General features: G+C 33.8%; 1 protein-coding gene across 4 annotated transcripts in view; it reads right to left on the bottom strand.

Moving 5' to 3' along the window:
- Nucleotides 1-1,438: 1,438 nt before the first annotated feature.
- The window catches only part of LOC106472310 (zinc finger protein 271-like), a 40,175-nt gene continuing 18,147 nt past the window's right edge, over nucleotides 1,439-23,466 (bottom strand). For 3 of the 4 annotated variants that reach the window (XM_022400919.1, XM_022400918.1, XM_013932944.2), the window contains exons 4-6: nucleotides 22,767-22,925; nucleotides 20,779-21,683; nucleotides 1,439-4,575 (exon numbers count right to left, since the gene is read on the bottom strand). In XM_022400919.1, the coding sequence (XP_022256627.1) occupies nucleotides 3,842-4,575; nucleotides 20,779-21,683; nucleotides 22,767-22,925 (1,798 nt within the window). In that variant the 3' untranslated portion in view covers nucleotides 1,439-3,841. The remainder of the gene's footprint in view (nucleotides 4,576-20,778; nucleotides 21,684-22,766; nucleotides 22,926-23,466) is intronic. The other variant, XM_022400920.1, reaches the window with a different exon arrangement.

The following is a 23,466-nucleotide window of genomic DNA, read 5'->3' as shown; positions in this document are numbered from 1 at the left end:
CAAGCACTACAGCAAAGGTGGAATCAAAAATTATACAACACTAACATTCTTGTCATCAAAGGGTTACTTTGACTGCAGTATTGCACAAGTCTAAGTGCATATTATTTATGGTGATAAGGCAAATTTAATTCTTTGTTTGTGAAGATTAGAGTGCATATTATATTTGGGAGAATATTTTATTTGGAAAATTGCAGTATGTAAATTCTAGGGGATAATAGACACTAACCATATGATAATAAATGGAACTTGAATCATTATCAAATATGTATTAAAGACTTTCTTTTCACTTGATGTACAAGCTATTTATATTGATTTATCTATACACACGTAGTGTTAGTGAACCTGTAAACCTTAACACAGGGTTTCAAGTCATTATAATTTGTTTTGTTATTTTCTCATAATACTTACTTTTCCTAGTTTTGGCAAATTTTCAAGAGAGGTATTTCAGAATTGATAATATTTTTACATTTTATTTCTACATATTTATACTTTTAGGAAATTGTTCTACAAACGTTTGTAACGAGCATTTTTAGGGCACCTAGAACTGAATGAAGATCTTAGAAGATGCCATGAGATTGCATGTTGTCTGGATGAACCTGAAAGACAGCACTAAGGAAAAGTAAAATGTGTGTGGCTATCTGGAAGACACCTCTGTATGATGGTGTCTCATTTAGATTATTTATATCCATTTGTTTACATGCAGGGAGTGTACTGGTGTTTTTCAGATTTGAGGTAGACAATTGGGTGCATCATGAAGTCAAATGTACAGTTTTTTTTAAACATATTGCTGTTTCCAGTCCCAATAGTATTTCATGTATAAACTATTATTAAGATTATAAAATAACCCTTGTCATTTTGAACAAAATTATGAACTGCTGTATGAGTAGTAGATATCTGATATCACTGACTATCACTTAGTATAGTTTTTATGTTTTAGTGATAGCATACCATGATGAAGGCAACATGGTAAGTTCAAAGAGTTTTTCAAGAAATATGATGATGGTGGGGACATCAGGATATGCTACTAATATCTCAGCATGCACCAGTCTTTTATATGTATTTTTCAGACTTTGTAAAGATGGTCAGCAGACAGTCCAAGCATAAAAATTTGTGGCTGGACTTTTTTGTGACCCATTTAAAACATTCTGCAAAGTATGTTGCAAATATTTCCTTTGTGCTGATAATGAATTATTACATATTTGTGAACATGCAAAGGGTAAAAAACATCAAGACTTTTTTAATCTACTCCTTGTTAAGACTCAACAGCACTTCACAGAAACAAAACCTGTTATATACACACTGCTTCTCCAACTAGTTCTGTCCAGCTATCACTACTTCCTTTAAACAGATCATCAGGTATAGCATTTGTACATTCATTTGTTACAGTGAAAATTTGTGGATGATGAAGGTAACTTATTCTGGTTTTTCACTTGATTCATGTGATGGTATCTCTGATCTCTTCCAAAGCTATAGTTGAGAATTTTCAAGTGAGCTGCACAAATGATTCCTACTTAATTTATGATCGACTGCTACCCTACTTTTACAAAGACCAATATTACAATATTACTCATTAAATTCAGGATTTACTGTAGTTTGATATTTTAATCAGGTACTAGTCAGACGTACACAGGTGTATCTTTCTGGAAATCTATCATGTCTGGCACGCTCTTGGTAGATGTGGCCCACATGATTCTTGAATTTTTCAGGAATCAGGTTTCTTGCCATTCACTCAGATGGTTCAAATGTGAATAACCTCTATGGACAAAGATAAATGAAATAGTGAAAGGTTACACGTTCTTGGATTGATGCCTGTTATTCTTTGTACCATGTTTGTGATTCAAAATGCATCTTGCACAGGACTTATAGGCGAGGGTGAAAATGCAGAACTGCTATCTCTAATTTATTCTTCTGGCTTAAGGAGGATTTCTCTGGAGTTCTGTTTGATCTAGGGTTGTATGAGGATAAGACATGTTCAGTACACATGGTTGAGCCTAATGCCTGCAATGATTAGGATTATTGAGTAGAGGCCTGCACTAGAGAAATACTCTTTCTCAAAGATCTTTGAAAAAACATATCTCTTGTCAGATATGAAAGATACCAAAGGATATCATGTAGATTAAACACTTAAATGCTTATCCAATTGAAATTTCTTCAATATATATATATATATATGTGTGTGTGTTCAACAAATTCCTACTTTTTTTGTTTTATCAGGAAAAGGGCCCTCTTAAGCATTTGTTGTATGACAAAATAATTCAATCACTTGTCATTTTTACAACTCTTGGGCTACTCTTTACCCACTAATAATGGGATAAACCAATGCTTTATAACACTTCCATGACTGAAAGGGCAAGAATTTTCAGTGCCGGATTTTTATTCCACAATCAACAGATTGCCAGTCGAGCATCTATTACCTGTAGCCTTATAAAGGTGCATCCAAGAAAAGGTCTAATTGAAGAAAGCAACTTGATCAGGACAGTAAGGAAAGAAAGAAAAACTGACTCCAAGAAATGAAAATCATAAATGACTATCTCATCATCTAAAAAAATAAATAAACAAATATTTCACACTTGTGTATTCTCATACACTCATATTCATGCTAGTGCTGTACATTTTCTGAAGTAATACTACAGTTTTGATTAATTACAAGATTTAAAAATTAAGCATTGTAGGCAGTTACTTAGTCTTATTATATACATTGTACAAATAATATACGTAGAGGTAATATTTTGCCCTATAAACATAGTGTTACTTTAAATGTTTTGATGTGAAGTGAAGGTCTTTTAATTTATTATGTAATTTGATGTATTGTACATTTCTATTGATAAGAGAAAAAAGTTATGTGGTTCATGTTGATTTATTGTAATGATACACATAAACTAATGAATAGCAAATTATTGTTAAAAGTCTTCATCAGTATAGACTAGCTAAAAGCATTGAATCCTGAGAGACACTTGTGAGTAGGATGTGTTAATATTTGAGGCAAAATATTTGCAAGATCTACAGTTACATCTTCCTAGTTTCTGTTATAAAAGTCCTAATTTTTACAGCTTTTTTTAACCTGTCCTTTTCCTAATTTTTCTGGTATGGAGACTTGAAACCCTGCTAGGAAGGAATCAAAACAGTTTTTCATGACAATCAATAGCCCATCTAATTCTGTTTAACAGAGAAGTAAACTGTTAATGTACTTACAGGACATGAATATTTTCATGGGTGATCATTGTAGTGTCTCTGTGGTTGCTAAGGCACACTACTATCAATGGGATTAATCCAGTAATGGCTAGTCACGAAACAAAACTAAAGATAAATTCACTGGCAAACACCAGTACATTTGATACTGTAAAGAATATTTAATTTATAAACATGTACTTACCTGCAGTTTCAAGCTTTTATGTCTCTTGGATACGGACTGTTACTCCTATGACTGTTAAGAAACTTTAGTTTTTGTTTATTAGTTTCTTATAAAATGAAACTGAAGAAACTTCAGCTGATAGACTTTCTGATTTTTAATACTCCTTGTACTTAATTTTATTAACTAAGTCGGTAGTTTCTCTAGGGGGCCATGTTCATTTACTAAAATTCTTCTTCTGTTTATTATCTATTGCCACAATTTTTAATAGTCCAAAATTAGTGTAATACATTATCCCAAGAAACTAAAGACGCAATGCTACATACATATAATGTTTGTACATATTTACATCAGTGGAAAAGACTGTCAGTCTCAAGGAGGAAAAGAAATTGATTTTTTTTATACATGTCAATTAAATGACTACAATGTACTTCATGATTTGACTATATAAACAAAGTGTTTAAAAAGCTGTTGCTGATATTTTAACAGTGTTTAAACAGTTGCTGCTACAGCAGTACATGGTACTGCTTTCAGTGAAAGACTTCTACAAGCTTCTTGATGTCGAACAAGTTGTCTATAAGACTTTAGTATCACACCACACGATGGACATGGCTCATTTCCACTGAACGTATGTCTGATAGCAATATGTCTATTTAACGCATACTTGTAGCATGTTTTGTAGTCACAATGTGGACAGCAGAGATTCTTGTCTCCATGACTTTTCATGTGTTCTTTGAGATGTTGTTTCATGTGGAACACTTTATTACAAATCTGACACTCGAAACTTTCTGTATGATGCTTCATGTGACGAAAGTAGCTTCCTCTATTACTATATGCCTTCCCACACATATCACATTTATATACTATATCTCCAGAGTGACCTTGCTGGTGGTAACGGTAACCAGACAGTGTCTGAAGCTGAGCTCCACACTCCAAGCAGCTGAAAGGTCCACCATTACTAGTTCGTGGACTGGAAAAGGAAGGTTTTCTTTGGCCAGAGTTAGTAGACACATTCCTACAGGTGTTATTTGGATCTGGAAGGGCATTGATAGGGCACGTTGCAACAGGTGAGTTTTGTTCATTGATATAACGTGATGCTAAACCAGGAGAAGTCTGATTTAAATACTCTGGAGACTTGAAGTGATGTTGTAAATTCTCTCTTGCTCCAATCCCTTGATTTTCTGTCCTGTCTTTGTTATGAATGAAATGTGGACTACAGGGTAATCCTTTATATAAAACAGAAAATAATTAATGAGAGTAGTTAAAGATATATTTCCAAGAAATTTTCTAATAACAATCTATTGAAGATAACATACCATGCATAAAATAAATTTTATTAACTAAAAAATAGCTATACAAACAGTTACTAGATGTATAAGTATCAATCAGTTCTGAATAATTAAAACCATCACTGATTACAAAAGCAGAACAGCATATAAATGCACATTTAATTATCACTGAAATCTTAAAGTACATTGTACATTATGCTGTAGTTCTGTACATTAGACTGTTCAGTTACATCAAGAAACTTTTTTTTTAAAAAGAGAGAACACTGTGTAAAATCCTATCCACTAAATTAAACTAAACCCTTATAGAAAAATCCCCTCAAAGTCAGCCCTTATCATTCAAATATTTATCAAGCTTTCCCTTAAACTCCCATAAAATAACGGCACTCCCGATATCCAAAAGCCTACTACTATGTTAGAAAAATAAAGCTGTCTTAGCTGAAGATGACTTCTTCCCTACCAAAATTTATACTTGTCCTCTAGTCCTTTCATTCTCACTATTAAATATGAAAAAAGATGATGCATCAACACAATCAATTCCTATAACAATCTTAAATACCTCAATTAGATCCCTTTTAACTCTTCTTTTTTGAATAAAAACAAGTTCAGAGATCTTAAACTATCCTAATATGATAACATTTCTGTCCAAGGTATTATCCTTGTAGTCCTTCTCTGAACCCTTTCCAAGATTTCAATGTTCTTTCTGAGGTAAGGAGCACAAGACTGAACATGATACTTCAAATATGGCCTAACGAATGACCTATACAATAACATTTTTCAAACTTGTATTTAATATTTCTGTACATACAACCTAACATGCCATTTGCATTACTACTAGCACAGTACATTGGTTGAATGGCTTAAGAGACTGATCAACCAGAACACCAAAATCTTTTACTTTCATAACACTGTTAAGGTTATTCCCATTAAAATTATACACATAATTCAAATTGGGATATCCCACATGAATTACTTCACACTTACTATAATCAAAAGCCATCTCCAATTGTTGCAGCAAATTTAAACTTCTGTTATTTATAATGCTTTTTGTTAATTTTATTCTTTATAACCTTTGTGAACCAACTTAATTTTTTACTTGCAGCCACCACTTTTTGTCTATAAGGAATATGCCATTCTTGAATATTTAAGAATTTGTTTTTAAAATTTTCCACATTTTATCAGTATCTCCAACTAATTAAGTTGCCCAATTCACAGTGCATAATTCTTGTCTCATTTCTTAAAAATTAGCTTTTTTTGAAATTTAGAACCAAAATTTCATTATTCTTTATCTCCATATGCAATGAAACATCAAATCTTATTGGGCAATGATCATTTACACCCAGATGTTCTCCAAACTCTACACTATCAATCATTTCATTATTAGAAGTTAACAATAAATATAAAATAGCATTGTTCATAGTAGGTTCCTTAACCAATTGTTGAAGAAAACCATTATGAACAGTTTCTAAAAACTTGTGGTTTGACTCTAGTGTTTCCCAATCTATACGTCTGAAATTAAAATCTCCCGTAATTATAATAACCTCATTTACAATTGAATTCATTATCTCCCCATAGAGTTTCTCATTACTTTCATCTGGTGACCTGTAATAAATTCCAACTAAAAGCCTTTTCCCCTTATAATCACTAATAGAAACCCAATCTCATTGTTATTAGTTTTGATATCTTCAATTTGAACAGGATGTAACTCATATTTTACATACATAGCCACACCTCCCTCTCTTTTTAGTATTCTGTCTCTACTAAACAACCTTTAACCCTGTATTTCAAAGAAATTCAATTCACCATAAATGCATCCATTTAGCCAGGTTTCACTTATTCCCATTATCTGAAAATCCTCTGTTCCGACCAGTGCTCTAAAGTAATCCATTTCATTTCTCACTAGCTGATGTACCAATTCAATGCAAGGGGAAGACATTGGGGGCCAGAACCTATTTGGATGTATTTCAGCAAATATTTGTCTTTTTCTCTTTGTTTCTTCAGGAGCATCATTAGACTGTGTTAATTGTTTTCCCTCTGCTTCAGTTATCCTAATTTTTGATAGACTTTCTTAATATTGTTGTGCCATCCATCTATATTTTCTTTCTCTCTTGCTAAGCAAAGTGTCTTTCTTGCACTGTTTCTGAACTATTTTGTTTTGTTCAAAATTTTAATTTAGAATTAATTTTATAGAAAGTGTTACAGGTGTTCAATGGAAAGGAAAGTTGAGGTGGCTTGATGCTGTAAGCATCCCATCTTTTAATTCTAATACCTCAAATCTCTGTTTAATGTATAATGGTATTGAAAGAACTTGCTGTAAATATGATCATTTATAAAAAAACAAAAATTAACAAAATCCCAACTTGACTAACTAGCACCTTAACCACTGAGCTACTTTAATATCCAGTCTTTGAAATCCAATGTTAACAACTATTAATTAAAAATATCATGGTATTCATGATTTTCTGAATATTGAAAGAGTTGGCTCTAAACATGTTCACTTAATAATAGGAAAAGATTATAAAAAATCCCAAATGAAAATGAGACTTCTGCTTGAAGTGCTCTAACTACTGAGACAATTTGAGCATTACCAACAGACAGTGGGTTTTATATATATAGATACTTCTAGCATTACAATAATAATAGTTTAGTTTAATATTAAAATTTCTTTTGTACCTTGTTCACATACTATACCCCTCTTTACATCTTATTTATCTTTATTATTCTATCTCTCTACAGTGTCTAATCCTAGTTTAAAGTTGCCTTTACAGTTGAGTTAATAACACTTGTTAATAAGCTAACCCCTATTCTATTTAAATATAAACATCTTTTCCAAAAAAGCTCTCTTTTTCCCATTGACTAATTCCATAAATACAACCAGCCAATGTGCTCTTTCTTAAATATTAACCTAACCCTTGTATTCAGCCCTAGTGACCTATTTACAGTTTCATACCCACAGTTAAGTCTTGGCAGTATCCCCGACAGAATTAAATTACCATGGCCCTTTTCTTTGAATGCCTTTATTAATGCCTTGTGCTTAACTAGTACCTTCTCTAATCAACTGTTCCCTACATCATTAGTTCCTAAAACTGAGAATGAAATTCATAATATTTAGGCTAAAATGTCAGGGTAAACATGAAATAGTTGAGACTTAACTAATAATTCAGGGATGAGCATAGTTACTACCACATTGTATTTTAATATGCAATATTCAAATGCTATTCAATTTTCTTGATGCATACTAATAGTTGTAATACATTTTCTGCAATTCATTATTTTCCTAATTATAAATTTAATGGAAACTTTTGTCTTTTTTGTTTGACTAGGATTTTCCACATAGATAACATGTATATGAAAATGGAAGAGTGATCTTGATCCAAACAGTAAAAAGAATACTGTGAAACTAAAAAGGGTAAGGATACACTAGTTTCCAAAGTGAGCTGTTTGCTTTGTACAAAGCCCACCTCAAGGCTGAGAACAGTATAGAATTACAACTTGCCTTTTCTTTTTTATGCAGTTGTAACTGCATTTACTTTTAAAAAGGATAACATTCAAAAAGATATTGAAAAACTGAACAGATCCTCACTGATTATATCAGACATTCATAAAACTACTCTTAATGGAGCAGTGTGACAATCTGCAAATGCTAAGGTAGAGAGAGAAGGCAGAAAAACTTATGGACTTCACTTATATTCTGGCTGAACAAGAACTGCCATTCTAAATGTTTAGTTGTTTGTTGATCTGAAAAAGATATACAGGGTTAACTTCACTTCTGCTTACCAAAACAGAAATTGATATAAAATGTTAATCAAAATGAATTGGTAAAGGTCTTGAAGAAACAATTTTGCAGAAACTATCAAAGCCTTTATACATTGCTATTTTACCACTGTTCAACATGAACCAATTTATGAAATATTTGTCAGTGATGGAGAGATTGTGACTAGCTTCTTTACAAAATAAAGTTCAGTTTGCACTGCTTTCATTGTGCATAGCCTTGTGTTAACCAACTGTCAGTCATTAAAAAAAGATCTAGGATATGTGTAGAGAAACAATGACAGTGTTAAAGGAATACAAATAAAGTTATTAAAGGAACCAATGACATAAAAGTATAGTAACATACACGTATTGCAGAAGTTATAAGTAAGCCTTATTATTGACTTGTAATTCAAATAATAAGAATTGATTTAAGTATAAGCTAGTAATGCAGTAGATTCTTTTGTATCATATCATATTTGCATAAGCCAGTTCAGTTATAAAATTTGATTTTTTTTCCCAGACTGAAAACTGTAGAATTCTAGCAGTACCTAGGAACTGTTTAAATCACTTGAAGGTTTATTTTTTGGAGATGAAAGTTTTAAATTGGAAGGAGTAACTTATGAACTTCTGAGCTGATGGTGTTTCAGTAAATATAGGGTAATGAGCTAGGATGGTAAAACTCTGTAGAGATAAATGTACATCATTATTGCCATCCACTGCATAAACCATTGTTCAGAGCTAACTATCAAAGATGCACTTAACAGCACATCTGCTTACGGTATTGTTCAAATACCATCACCTGCTATATGAAAAATCCCCAGAAAAATTTAGAAATGTGAAAGAACTTGCTTCGAACAGTGGAAGAAGAGGTCACCAAACCTGGTTAAGCAATAGGTACAAGATGAATACAATAAAAAACACTCTAAATGAGCTACACTTCATAAGCTGTAGTGTTAATGGGCAACATTTGAAAAAATCTTCAGAACTTTGTTGTCACAGAGCATGGCCAAAATGAAAGGGTACCTAAAAACATTAAAATCAATAAAGTATGCATTACACATACTTTATGTTGTATATTTATAATGTAATCCCTGTTGGAACTGTAGTGGTTATCACAAGTCATCTCCAACCATCCAGATTCCTGATCTTCTTATAGTTTCCACCATCAACATTCCTACTTGCATTCTTCACCCATCGCTCCACCTTATATCTGATCTTCCTCTTTTTTTTTAAATGTCCCTCTTTGTTCCGTGATCATTTTTTTTTTCACAGAAGATTCCATCTGTTCTTGCAATGTGCCCAAAATATGATAATTTACTAATGATATTTTCCAACATCTATTAGTTTGTTTTCCTCTCAGTCCAAGCTACTCTCATTACTTTCTTATATAATTCCAAAATTTCTACCTTCTTTTCATAACTTCTTTAATGTCCAACTTTTGCAATCACAAGTAGCTATTGGGAAAATTACTGATTTAAGCAAATTATACTTTAATGATATTGGCAACCCCCAATTTTTCCAAAAATTCATCATCTCAACCATTGTCCTTATTGTCACTGTTTATAACAGTTCCATCCTCTATCTTTCCTGTATTATCTTCATCCATCACATATTTTACTTTGAGGAAATTCCAAAATTATTGTCCAAACTGTTAGTTAACATGCAGAGTGACAATGGGGTTTTTTTTAAAGTACAAAAGCATGCCTCAAGTCTTGTAAATACATGAAGAGTAACTGGTAGTGACCAGACTAAATTTTTAGGGAATATTCATAATCTTAATGATGAATCAGATGAATCAAGTACAGAAGAGATAAAGATTTTGCTTTAACAAATACCCAAATTAGATGTATACATTTTGAAAATGAAAGTCTAATTATGGAAGGAAAGTTGTTACATGCAGATAAGGTTTGCAGTTTACTACAAAATATTGAACACTATGGACAAAGGGGTGCTTATTAAGGCTCTAAAAGTATTAGATTTGGTAACAAGACTTACAGGGAGAGAGAATTTAGAATATTTTTGAACAAGAAAGTTGGATGAAGTTATTAAATACAGTATTTAAGTACTACAGCTGTACAGTGTTGTAACTGATGGTGTTATGTTGGAGTTTGAGGTGGACAAAAAATATTCAGAACCATATACATGCACCACTTGGAGTGGAAATATTTTTGGAGGAAAATAAAAATGTCTTAAATTTCCAACTATCAAAACTGGATATCCATGATATAAATACTGCATCTCACACCACACTCAAATACTAAGGTAGAAAGATATTCTCAGTCATTGCCAGAGTTAAAAGTGTCTGGAATGATTAAAATTAATATTCAATCATGATTTACTATTTAATAGGAATTAATAATATGTGAAAAATAACATACATTTTTTTTTACAATTGATAAACATTATTAACAATCCAACAACACAGTGAAAAAAAGTCTGTAGAAAGTAAATTATATGGAATTTATATGAGAAAAATATAAAATTTCAAGCCAACTCAATGAATATACATATATATTAATAAAAATACTTTGTTGTAGTTTTGTTCATTTAAACTAAATGCACACAAAAATAGTGTCTTAAAATTAGTTTTTGTAATCTGGTGAATAACAGAATCACTCCTTTCAATGAAGTTGTGGAAGTAGGCACATTGTAAAGACAATTTCTACTTGCTTTGAGTAATTTTTGCATCTTTAGAAAATCAAAATTAATTCCAAATGGGTACTTACCTCAGAAATTAAAAAAAAAAAACATTCATTATTGAGTTGCTTTCCTGCTGTAAAAATCTTGTGACTATAGATGTAAGTGTCTTTGACACAATGCAGGGCACACATTAACTTACCCATAATTCTCCATTCTCTCACTTTTTACTTTTCTTATTGAACTTCCATTAGGAGGACTTATATAAGCTCTGTTTTGTTAACATTATCCAAGTGTTTTAGTTTCAGTCATGATGAAAACCAAATATCTCCCATTTTGGGGGAGGTGATTGAGAATGTATTTCAAGAGACAAGTACATGTTTGAAATTAATTTTAATTCTAAAAATGTAAAATTCAAAACAAACTGAATTACCTCTGGAATACAAAAAGCCAGAATACTTGAGATAGAGTTGCACAAACCATTAGGTTACAAAAAAATTGAGGCCTTAGGTAGAAAGGTAACAAGGTAGACCACAACTGAAAATGTGATCAAGCAAAGTTGAAGAGAATCCAGAAGAGCAGTAAATTCAATGTAAAACAAGCCTCATAAGAGACTAAACCAAATATGGACACCAGAATACTTGAGATAGAGTTGCACAAACCACTAGGTTACAAAAAATTGAGGCCTTAGGTAGAAAGGTAACAAGGTAGACCACAACTGAAAATGTGATCAAGCAAAATTGAAGAGATTCCAGAAGAGCAGTAAATTCAATGGACTGGATTCAATGGAAAACAAGCCTCATAAGAGACTAAACCAAATATGGACACCTCAGAAAAAATCATTCTTCTCAGCAGGGTACTTCCTTGCCCTCCCTCATCACCCTTTAAACCACATTCTCAGGTGTACTGGTAGTGGCATAACAGGTAGTCAGGGTCAGATCAATTTACACTGTCCTGTAGCTATAGTGGAAGATACTTAAAGAATAATACCAGTAATAGTTAATGACTGGAGATGCAACAAAGGCTAAAGCCCCTCACCTACACATCCAAAAAAGGCTAATCAATTCACAAAACCAAACAGCAGGCACCCAAAATCAAAAAGATCAAGCAGACACAATTATAGGCTCAACAAGTGTTGTACAGTGCAATGAGAATACTGAATAGGTTAAGAAAAATAAAAAAGAAGCACTAAGGTGTTCCCCATCCTGACTGGAGCTTTGATACATCATATGGAGAGCAGTCGTCTCCACTATCTCAAATGCTATGCAGAGATGTTCACTCAGAGGTCACACAAGTACCAGCCAAAGCATCATCTGCTCACCTCCAGAAGGCAATATCCTCACATGGAGCACTGGCACAGAGGATGGAATTTTATCTACAACAACTATAGATGTATATGTAACATGTGAGAGTACTGACTGGTTGGATCCATTAAAACATGGAGTCTCATATTATAAGGAGACCATATCTTTTTTTGTTTGGTTTTTTTTTTTACTAAATGGTTCTATAAGCACAGATGCTATTTTAATTGTAGAAAGGGGTATGGGGCCATGTAGTGATAAGTTACCATGTCAAAACAGAGGTGTGGAATCAAGTGTTAACTAATTAGGTAATGGAGAATAATTTATCAGCTAGAGATTTTATTTGGTTTGAATAATCACAACAAGGGGCACTATGATGTAAATAAAATTTTTAAGAACCTATTTTAACCCTCTCAGTGGATTTCACCAACCTAGTGACCTCAAAGCGACCAGTAGTTTCCATACTATAACTTTTAATGTATTATGTATCTTCACAAACTTTGGCAAGCTTTCAGTAAACATTACAAATCTTTTGTATACAAAAAATTAAATTTTTAATTAATTATTCATATTAAAAATTTGTCCATGAATATATGGAGTTAGAGTGTTGGTTGCTCCAAATGCAAATTGAGCTTCATGTTAAGATTAAAAATACTTTTCACCACCTGAAGATTGTCACATTTCACTTGTGTAATAATATAAAACCTCCTAAATAAACATCAAACATTTTTTTCACAGGACAACTTCATATTTTATCTGTTATTTTCTCCACCTTAACTCCATATGCATTTGGTCTGAATTTTTCTTGCTTGCTTCAGTCTTCTATTCCCCACTTAATTGCCCTTGGCAATATCTGTCATATGACACTCTCCACTTACATCAATGCACCCTCTATCCTGGTACTGTATATAAGCACCTCATTCAGATAATATTATCACTTTTTCTAGACTGAATCAATCTGCAATCTCTAACACCGGCTCTTAGTGGAGAGTTTGAGAGGAGGTAAGTATTATTGGAAATATATTTTGGATTTAAGAAAATGTTAAGTTCCAAAACATACTTACCTCTTCTCACACTACAGCTAGAATCCTACATTGATAAGGTGGAGGGGCTGATGAGGGCATTACCCATACAAAATGTGTCTGCAATAGATCATGGATGTGCCAATAGAAGCTTACCACCCTAATGGGGGAACTGCACTACATCCAGAATAGGTATGCTCTTCACCTGGAACCTAAATCATGGCATTCGAGTAGAATTTGACGTGAACCGTCATCACCATGCAACAGGCCCCCACCAGGTAGCTGAGGTCCCACTGCTTGGGGTTTGAATTACTGGACCATTGGTCCTAAATCCCACGTTGGTGGCTAGGGCATTTGGACCACAATATATAGATATTTGTGAGTGAATCTCAACCTGTAGCTATAGAGTGATGCATTCTGAGCCACCAGTTTCACGACGAGAAGGTAATCAACGCAGAAGTGGACACACCCTCTCCTCAACCTGAAGAAATCTGAAACCCAACACTCCAAACACAGAATGACAGGACCTTGTATGGCATACTCAACCTGAGGAAACAGAACTCATCTGATCTGGAATTATGAACACTCATTCACACTCCCCAACTGTACGGGCAAGGTAAATCCTACTTGCCCCTGGAATTATGGGGAGGACATGGAACAATCTGTGTTCAACCAAGGACCCAGGATAGGATCATTCTGCATTCAGAATTACAAGGAGACAATGGACCCTCTTTCATGAACAATGTACTGAACCAATTTTGATCAAAAAGAAGGGCCATGCTCCATCCAACTGGATAGTGGAGTGTCAAATCTGAACTGGTATTACGAGTAGGCTCCCATGTAGGCTGGTGCCTCTCCTACTGACATCTGGGAAAAAACAACTTTGCCCTCTTCTAAAAGAGTGGAGGAAAGTCACTTGAACATTGGAGGAATAGCCTCTGTCCATCACCTCAGTGACTATAAACCGGGTAAGAACTATCTAGCTCCCCTAGTAGGAAATGCGGAGGTGTAATGCACATTGGGGAGCCCTGAGGAACAATGCTCTGGAAACAGTGCAATAGGTGAACTAAGTTCCCTAAATTTTTAAAGGCAAACCGACACCAATTTGATCAGCAGAGACAGGCAGAATCTCCTTATGCTCTACTCATGGTAGTCCACAAATGGCAGTCCAGCATCATACAGTAATACCACCTGGTCTGTATCTAGGTGGTCTTATGGAACACCTCATTTCTACAGTCTGTTGCAACCTACATAAAGTAAATTGTATTAGTGGTTGCTAGTGCAAATTTGGTTTGATAAAAGCACACCTGACTAGGAACACTTGCCAAAAAATGGGATACTGTGAAAACGAGGTAAGAGACCCTGGAAAAGAAAGAAGAGACGAGATTAGTAGTGAAAATACTCACGCTTCTTTATAAGCTAATGGATATGGTTAAGATAGTTATTGGGAGTAGTCTAAAACCCTCAGAGGGAGATAAAGGCAAATCATGCAAATAATGTGTGATAAAAGTATTGGAGGAGGTCCACATACCAGCCCATGCAATGTCTTCCAGCATGCAATTCAACCGGACTGCTAAGGACATAGAAATGTGATTAATCTGAAGAGACGTGAATTGCAGAAGACTCCTCACCTCCAAAGAGAGCCAAGAATAAGTGATATAGATCAATTTCCATACCCACCTTGATAAAGTAACCAGAGAGAAATCCTGGAGAACTGAAGGATTCCAATGAATAAAAAGTCATTGTCTAGCACCTCTAAAAGCATTAATGTGAGCAACATAACACTTCAAGACCCTCACTGCACATAACAAATGATCGAGATCCGATCAGTAATAGAAATGAAAAATAATGGTCAGATGAATTGGTGAAAAGGATTTATCTCCTTCCCTGGCTGCCAGTGTCTTAGGGATGTAGATAGAATGATAAAGCATCCTGTGCACGTGCAGGTCAAACAACTCCAACCAGTGATGCCAGCAGCAGCAAAATTTAAATCTTAAGGGAAAGGTGATACATAGTACATGAGGCTAAGGTCTCAAACGGATGTTGAGAAAGAGCATGTAATACTGCCTTGATATACCAGTTAGGTAACTGAAAACAGTCGTTTGTAACAAAGGACCCAAAAGGACTAGAGGAGACAGGAGAGCACTGTCTTGAGTATCTAAAGGTAGTCAATAAGGCTGCCTTATATAAGGCAATTGTGGAAGATGCAAAACCCTTGTCAAACAGCCATGTCAAAAAAAAGTGATAGTTGGCACTTCTGGTTGAAGTGGGTTTAACCTCCTCTCAATACACCATTGCCAATATGTGTGCCATTTCTGTTGATAAATGTCCAATGCGGGAATGTGCAAAGACTGAGACAGATAGATGGCAACATTAGAAGTGCAGCCTCGGATCCTCCCAGAGAAACAAAACCGGATTGATTGCATATCTCCATCTCACTATGGATAAGGTCACAGACAGCCTCAACCAAGAATGAACCCCCTGTTTCTTTGGAAATGCTAGACATCAGAGTTGGGATAGGAGAGACTTGATTTGCCTTCATGCCAGATATATTAATCCAGGAATTTATGCAGCATATCGGTTTGCCAAACAAAAAAGTTTTTCTTTATGAAAATCAAATAGGTAGCACAAAGAATGCTCAAAGTATCTCCATTGGTTGTAGTACAGAGAAACCTGTCGTGAATGCTTTGTTGAGAAAAGTGATAATATCATTTGAATGAGGTGCTTATATACAGTACCAGGTTAGAGGGTGCATTGACATAGGTGGAGAGTGTCACGTGACAGATATTGATTGCCAAGGGCAATTAAGTGGGGGAATAAAAGACTGGAGTGAGAAAAATTCAGATCAGTGCTTAGATGGGCAAAGAAAAGAAACCCTAGCAGTTGAGTAATAAATGTAGTGTGAAAGGAGATATGTTCTGGAATTTGACTTATCAACTACATTTTGATGCAAGTTCATTTGTATAGAATGATAACAAAGTAGTTTAATTAAATTTTGGATGTAACTCTCTAAAGAAGTCGTGACATGTTCGCTTTGACCTGCCCGTAATGAAAGTGTTAATTTTACCATAAGCTGGCTTGTAGAATATACTCTAAAGGGTACTGCATGCAGGATGAAAAAGGCATCGCCAAATGGTGAATTTGAGAGATTGAACCCGATATTCACTTGTATAGTGTCAGACATCATCACAATAAATGACATAGATCACTTGTATAATACAAGTCAATTTTTTTATGTTGCTGGAACAACATCCAAGTTGCATGGTTGGTTGTAAAGTATAAACCTTTTCCAAGACTTCTAATAGGTTTAGTACATGGGAGATAACATTAAATAACCCTGACAAGGAGGTAATACAACAGGTGAGAAACAGAGGATTTCCTTCTCTTGTAGCCTTACTGGTAGGTGGGAAGGCTCAATCTGGGTATAAGTGTAAGGTCTTCTGAGAAAATTAAATACATAATGCATCAATGGCATAGATATCAAAATTTCTTTTCCTAAATGCAAGCAAGAAAAGAAAAAATTATTTGAGGGAAAGATTATAAAGCCAAACAAATTGGTAAAGATTCAAAAATGGGAGCAAAGTAACATAAGACTAAATTCAAGATATATTTAGAACAATGTATAGGAACTTGGATCATTAACATGAAGGGCTTCAAAAAGATCATGGAACTCTGGAGACAAAAGAGAAAACTGACTTCCATGGAAATGGAAAATGGCAGACAAGACAGCTCTGTAACCAGCTATGAAAGAAGCAGATAAGCCAAAATGACAAAGAAAAAAAGTAATTTGTTGAGGAGTTGGAGATAAAAATGTTATGTTTTTTAAAGTAACAACTCCAAGAAATAGCCCAAAAACATTGATAAAAAGCTCAGGAAAAATGTTAAGCAAGATTGTGCTAACAATCTAAGCCATCCAGGAAGAGAATCTGAATTCTCAGATACAGAATTGAACAACAGACAACAGTGAAGCCACAGATGTTGGACATTACTGTGAAGAAAATAAAAAAGGACGTTGAAATAGAGAAAAGAAGATATATTCTCATGGTGGTAATAGGGTGGCTTCCCTGTGAAAAAAAAACAAACAAAATATGAGAAACTATGGTAGAGCTGGCAAAAATGGAGTGATAAGGAGAACCCTGAACTTTAAATAATTGATCTTGATAAGTTCTTGAAAAAAAAAAAGGTGGAGAATTGGGTAGGCCTAAAGGAAGAGAACCTCTCAAGATTGGTTCAAGGTATCCACTGCTAAAGAATTTTAATCTGGAACTGGTGATTAGTATAGTGGAAGAAAATGTTTGATCAATGTAATAAAGGCATCAATCGTCAGATTACCATCATTTTGGAAGTCATTGAAAAAGCCAAAGGGTGAATGTCTACATTGTGGAAAAAAAGCTGATAAACTAGAGAAAGGGAGTATGCCAAAATTGTTATTCCACAGAGAAAGTGAAAAGTTCAATAGCGAACATGATGAAAATGAAGTTAAAGAAGTAGTGAAACTGCAGAAAAGCAAAGACTGTAAAAACAAATACCACTCAAATTATAGATTGAAGCTACCACTGAAGAATTGTCTGTGTGAACTAACACTATATGATTGTGTAGAAGGAGACAAAAACTCAAGATAAGCGTGCTAAATCACCCAACATTCTAACATTTTGAAGTAAGCTGTTGCTTCCCAGGGAGTCCAAAAACCAGAAAGATGCTGATTCCCCAACATAGTGCCCCAACCAAGAGGAAGATAATTATGAAAAGACGAAGGTCTTTAGAATGAGGACAAAAAAGTAGACTTGTTTATTCAAATCTACACACTTCAAATAATGTATTGGTACTAATATTGGAATTAAAGTTTAGATGATCTGCCCAAGAGATGTAGTCAGCTGGGTGATCAACAGAATATATATATAAAGAGGCTGAATAGCTGAAAGGGTCAGAATAAGCCAATTGTCCATGTAAAAGTAAAAATTTGTGTTGAGTGGATAGAGTAGCAGAAGAAAAAACTAAACTCCTCAACAAAAACATATGGTGCCAATGGGACGAACAATGAACTGATAACTGCCCCTGATGGCAAATTACAGAGGAATAGGGATATGAAGTTAAGACATCTTGCATATCTACTGTCATCATTCAATGGCTATGGTGAATAAACTTTCATAATAACTACACATTTTCCATTAAATGAGTTGTCTCCAGGAAAAGAAAACCTAAGGATCCCACAGATGAACCAATGATCCAATAGAACCCCCAATAGCAGAAATTGGAGATCCATCTGGAACAAAAGTCATTGAGAGGATCAAGATGACTCAAATTGCTTATTATTAATTTTGGCCAATCTACAGAGTTAAAAGGAACAAGTTGAAGTAACTGACATGTCACAAATAAGGAAAATTGCAAGGTAAAATTTTGATCCTGATGAAATAATTACTGGGAAGAAGAAAGTCTCAAAAGGAGGCAAAGCATAATGCATAGAACAAAAAAATGACAATGGCTCAAAATAGAAGACCATGTGGAAACCATCCCCCTCCCAACCCCCAAAACTAAAACCTGAGAGTCGAGAACTTGAGAAACTGGAAGAATTAGAAATAACCCAAAAATTAGAAGGTGGAAAATATAAAGATTCATGAACTGAATCATCAAACATCACAGGCATAACAGAAACTGGTTCAAGATTTAAAATAAAATATATATATATAGAAAAAAAGAAGAAAATCAGCCCAGAAGAAGTTTCTTTAAAATTAGAGCTACTTGACAAAACTTGCTTTTGAAACCTAAAGGTGAATAGGCATGAGAAAAGGTAGATATTACAGAACTGAGCATCCAAATGAACATGAAAACCATTAGGGACACCAGCAGACAACCCAAAATTACTATTGAACATGCAGATCATTAGGTCCAACAATAAAGCCACAGGAATTCACACTAGTTGTAAAAATCCTGGCATTGGTAGAAACATTTGTAACAGTAGTAAACATTCACTTTTTGATTTTCACAGTGAGCAAAATTAATAGCATTACCATCAACACAAAAAAACTGAATTAGAGGGGGGGTGGGAGATAAGTAGAGCTTATACAAGTCCTCCTGACACAAGCATAGTAAGTCACATAGATAAGTTGATGTATACCTTTCATTGTGTCAAGAACATTTAGAATTTTAGTTACATGCTTATTGACAGCATGAAAGCAACTCAGCAAGGAAAAGCTTTTTGTATTTCATAAATAAGTCTGCCTGTTTTCAATTAACTTTCAAAGTACCTGATTAATGAGGTTAAAACACCTTTGATGTTTTAAAATAGGGCAGTCAACTACGTTAGTACCTAATAACAAACATGTTTTTCATTTAAATACATGTATAATAACAAATTCTTGATATTGTTCATTTGGCCATTGGTAATGAATATTTCCAATGATAGTACGATCTTGCAAGATGTTTTTCCATTTTTTTGTTTACTTACTGGCTTATCCTTTACACCTTAAACAAAGTAGATGTATACAAAGTGAAGACAGATGATAGATGTTAGGCCCAGCTGTGAAGTCAAGACACCTTTATATCGTTTTCATGGTTTTCAATATTTTTTCTGTGAATGTATGTAATACTAAATATATTTGGCATATAATTCAAAAGAAGACCCTTTCATACATCTTTTAGTCTAACATAATAGTTTGATCACTATTCCACCTTTAAAAGTTAATTTGAAATACTATACTACTTGGAAAAAGAGTATTGTTTGAAATAAGTAGAAAATTTAAAGTATCTTCGGAGTTACATCATACTTTAAATTTGTATCGTATATAAAAAAAAACTGAATGTAGTAAAAAACTACTTATTCTTAAAATAAAAGTAACAAGGAATCTTCACCTATCATAAACAACTATTAATACATAATTTTCATTCACAGAAAAGTTATTCTTCATAAATATTATCACCGAGTATGATGATCTACATTGTAACTTGAATTAATTTTATTTGCCATAACATAAACAAAAAAAGATCTGCTGCACAATGAAATTTCTGGTGTAATTTACTAAAAACATAAAGAAATAAATTACCTTATCATGCAGTATAAAATTATGCTTCTTTTATATATATACATATATATATATATATATATGTGTATATAAAATGTTTGTGTACCCACTTCAAAGACTGGAGACCTACAAATAAAACTGATAAGGATAATAAAGGTAGAGACCTACTAATAAAACTATTAAGGGTAACAGGAGCTAAAATCAATCAACAAGGGGTTATTTAAAGATTTAGTCTGCAAGGAAACATATGTCATCTGCACCAAACATGATCAGACAAGCATATTTAATAACAAATGTAAAGTGTTCACCAAGCAGTTCAAAGTCAAAGCTCCAACCAATAAAACTAGTCAGGGTACTAAGAGTGAAAACATACAAACAAACATTAAGAATGTAGCAAGAGTGGAGACTTACTTGCTGGTGAAGTTTTCTGTTGGGGTAGCTGGTTACCTTTCACAAAACCACTAGCTGCAGACATGTAAGACTGCAAAAGAGGGTTCATTACAGAAACTACATTTGGTATAGCACCTTGATGGCTATGGTGATCCCCTCGTAGAGCTTCTGAATTAATAGCTACAGAGGAATGTAGAGCAATGGTTGATATGTCTGATAGTGTCTTTACATCTCCTGTTGTTCTTAACAAACAAGAAAGAGATGAAGCAGAAGTACAATGCGATACATTAGGTCTGTAATAGCCAAAGGCCATTATATCAGAAGTGTCATTTTTGTTCTGAGGTTGTGAAGTAGGCTGCATATCACAGCTCCCATTACTTGTGCTCATGAGAGACTCATTACCACAAGTTGGTTGTGTTTTTTCTTTTGAGGAGACTGTATAATTAGATTTTTCTTTTAATGCTTGTTGCTGTAAATGTTTTACACTCTCTTCACGTGTGACAGGCTCACAGAACTGAATATAAGGTTCAAACACTTTCCTATGTTTATTCTGGTATTCAGTCATAATCTGGGAACATTTTCTTTTCATTTGTGATCTAGAGCGACCCCGTGCTTTTTCTTGTTCCTTAAAAACTGGATCCTGTCGTTTCAACTGCATACGATACTTCTGTCGCTCTCTTTCTTTCTGTCTAAATATGGGATCTTGTCTTTTCATTTTCATACGTATGCGCTGACGCTCTCTCTCTATGTTTCGAAACAAGGGGTCTTGTCGCCGAGTTTTCATCCTGGTTCGTTGCTTTTCTCTTTCCACTGCTCGGAAAAATGGATCTTGACGTTTAAGTTGCATCATGCTTCTTTGTCGTATTCTCTCCTGCTCCTTATATGTCAATTGTGAATGTATCCTGCCATAAAGCTTATCCTGAGGTCTGAAAGATAAAAATAAGTGTTATTTACCTCCTGATAACACTCATGTTTATTAGCAATTTAAAACATACAAGATTATTACATTTGCAAGTAAGATAAATTACAGAGTTGTATTTAAGTTTGTGAATCAGAATATAACATTAAGATATAATTAAGTATAAAACATTTTGTTGATCACAGATAAATAAAATGTCACAGCCTTTATGTAATGACTATAAATATGAAATCATATCTTCAAATTTTCACAATAATTGTGCATTACAGTTGTGCTTCATGATACATGGTAAAAGCACCGACTTTCTGGATGTGAGATAGAAAATGCAAACAACCTGTGATATCACTCACAAGCAGGATGAGAACACATTGATATTTTTATTAGTTACATTATAAGCTACATATTATTTGTAGATCCAGTCACAGAAAATTTTTATCCTAGTTAGTAGCTTCTTTATGTTAAGGTGATAACTATCAATCATAATGAGTAAATCACTACTATTCAGTGATACTATTTGAATAAGAGAAAATACTTTAAATCAATAGGCATAATTATTTTTATATTATGCAATTTCTCATGTTATGCTAATGGTCTTTGATGTTGTTTCAAAAATATATCTAAAAAGATACTGAAAGAGATCACTGCGACTTTTGAAGTTTCTGGTAACTTTCTAATTATTACTTTAACATTGCTCCCTAAAAAGTTAGGTATATTAAAACACAACCAATCCCTACTGGAGATGGTATTTATGACTTTAGTAATAACTTTCCTAACCTTTAAACTCCTATGCTGTGCCATACTCAATGGGATATCCATGGGAAGCCCACATCAGCAGCTGCTTTGACCAGCACCTGGAACGACATAGCCTGGATCTCAGGATGAAAAACGTGTGCCACAGCCACATGGCTTTATGTTTTTCCAGACAGAAAGTTGTTTGGATGTGCCTGTGGTCAGGACTTGTGGACATGGCCAAAATAAATGCACAGCAGTGTACATATGGGACAATATTCTACGTGTGTATTATAGGTTAAATAACATGATTGTTACTGACTGTAAAATATAGGAAATAAGAAACCAATAGTTTACCTACCCTGAAAGCAGCAAATAATTCTGAGTTTTATTTCTCTTCAGCTCTTCAGTATAGTCTTCAGAAGAAATGAGATGTGGATGTTTTCCATCACTGCTCCATTTGTCATTTTCTGAACTAGAGCTCATAGAATTAATAGGCCTACTTTCTTCAAAAGGCATTCTGTCAAGAAATTTAGAACAGATGAAGATTATTAAAAATTACAAATGTTTAACAGTTTTAAGATACTTGTCCATATTTCCTAGAATGTTTAATTTTTAATTTTCAAATACAAACAACTTGATTATTCAGGTACTGATATTTTTCATTCAAACATTATGTAAAACATTTTTACAGCTGAACAAAATTTAGATACCAAAAACAAATTTCCAATTCAATCTAGAATATGTTCAGGTTGGACATCACATAAGCTCTATTTCAAAGATTAGCTCAGTTATTCTGCTTCACTAATAATCAGACATTTACGTGATATGTGTATGATTTATGCATCAAAAATTTCTCTTGATGATTAATATAATCACATCAGCAACATAAATCTATTTATGTCTTACACTTTACTCCTCATGATTTAACTACAATTAAAAATAAACAGGTCAGAATAAAGACCACAGTATAAAGTTAACATTTTTCTTAACGGAAAATGTATTTTAGATAGATAGATACCTCTCTGTATCAGTCGTGGGAGGCAAGGACACACAGGGGG

This window comes from Limulus polyphemus, unplaced genomic scaffold, assembly GCF_000517525.1.
Source record: "Limulus polyphemus unplaced genomic scaffold, Limulus_polyphemus-2.1.2 Scaffold5238, whole genome shotgun sequence".
NCBI lineage: Eukaryota > Metazoa > Arthropoda > Merostomata > Xiphosura > Limulidae > Limulus > Limulus polyphemus.
Note: the sequence above shows the minus strand (reverse complement) of the source record. Positions and strands in the feature narration are given on the sequence as shown.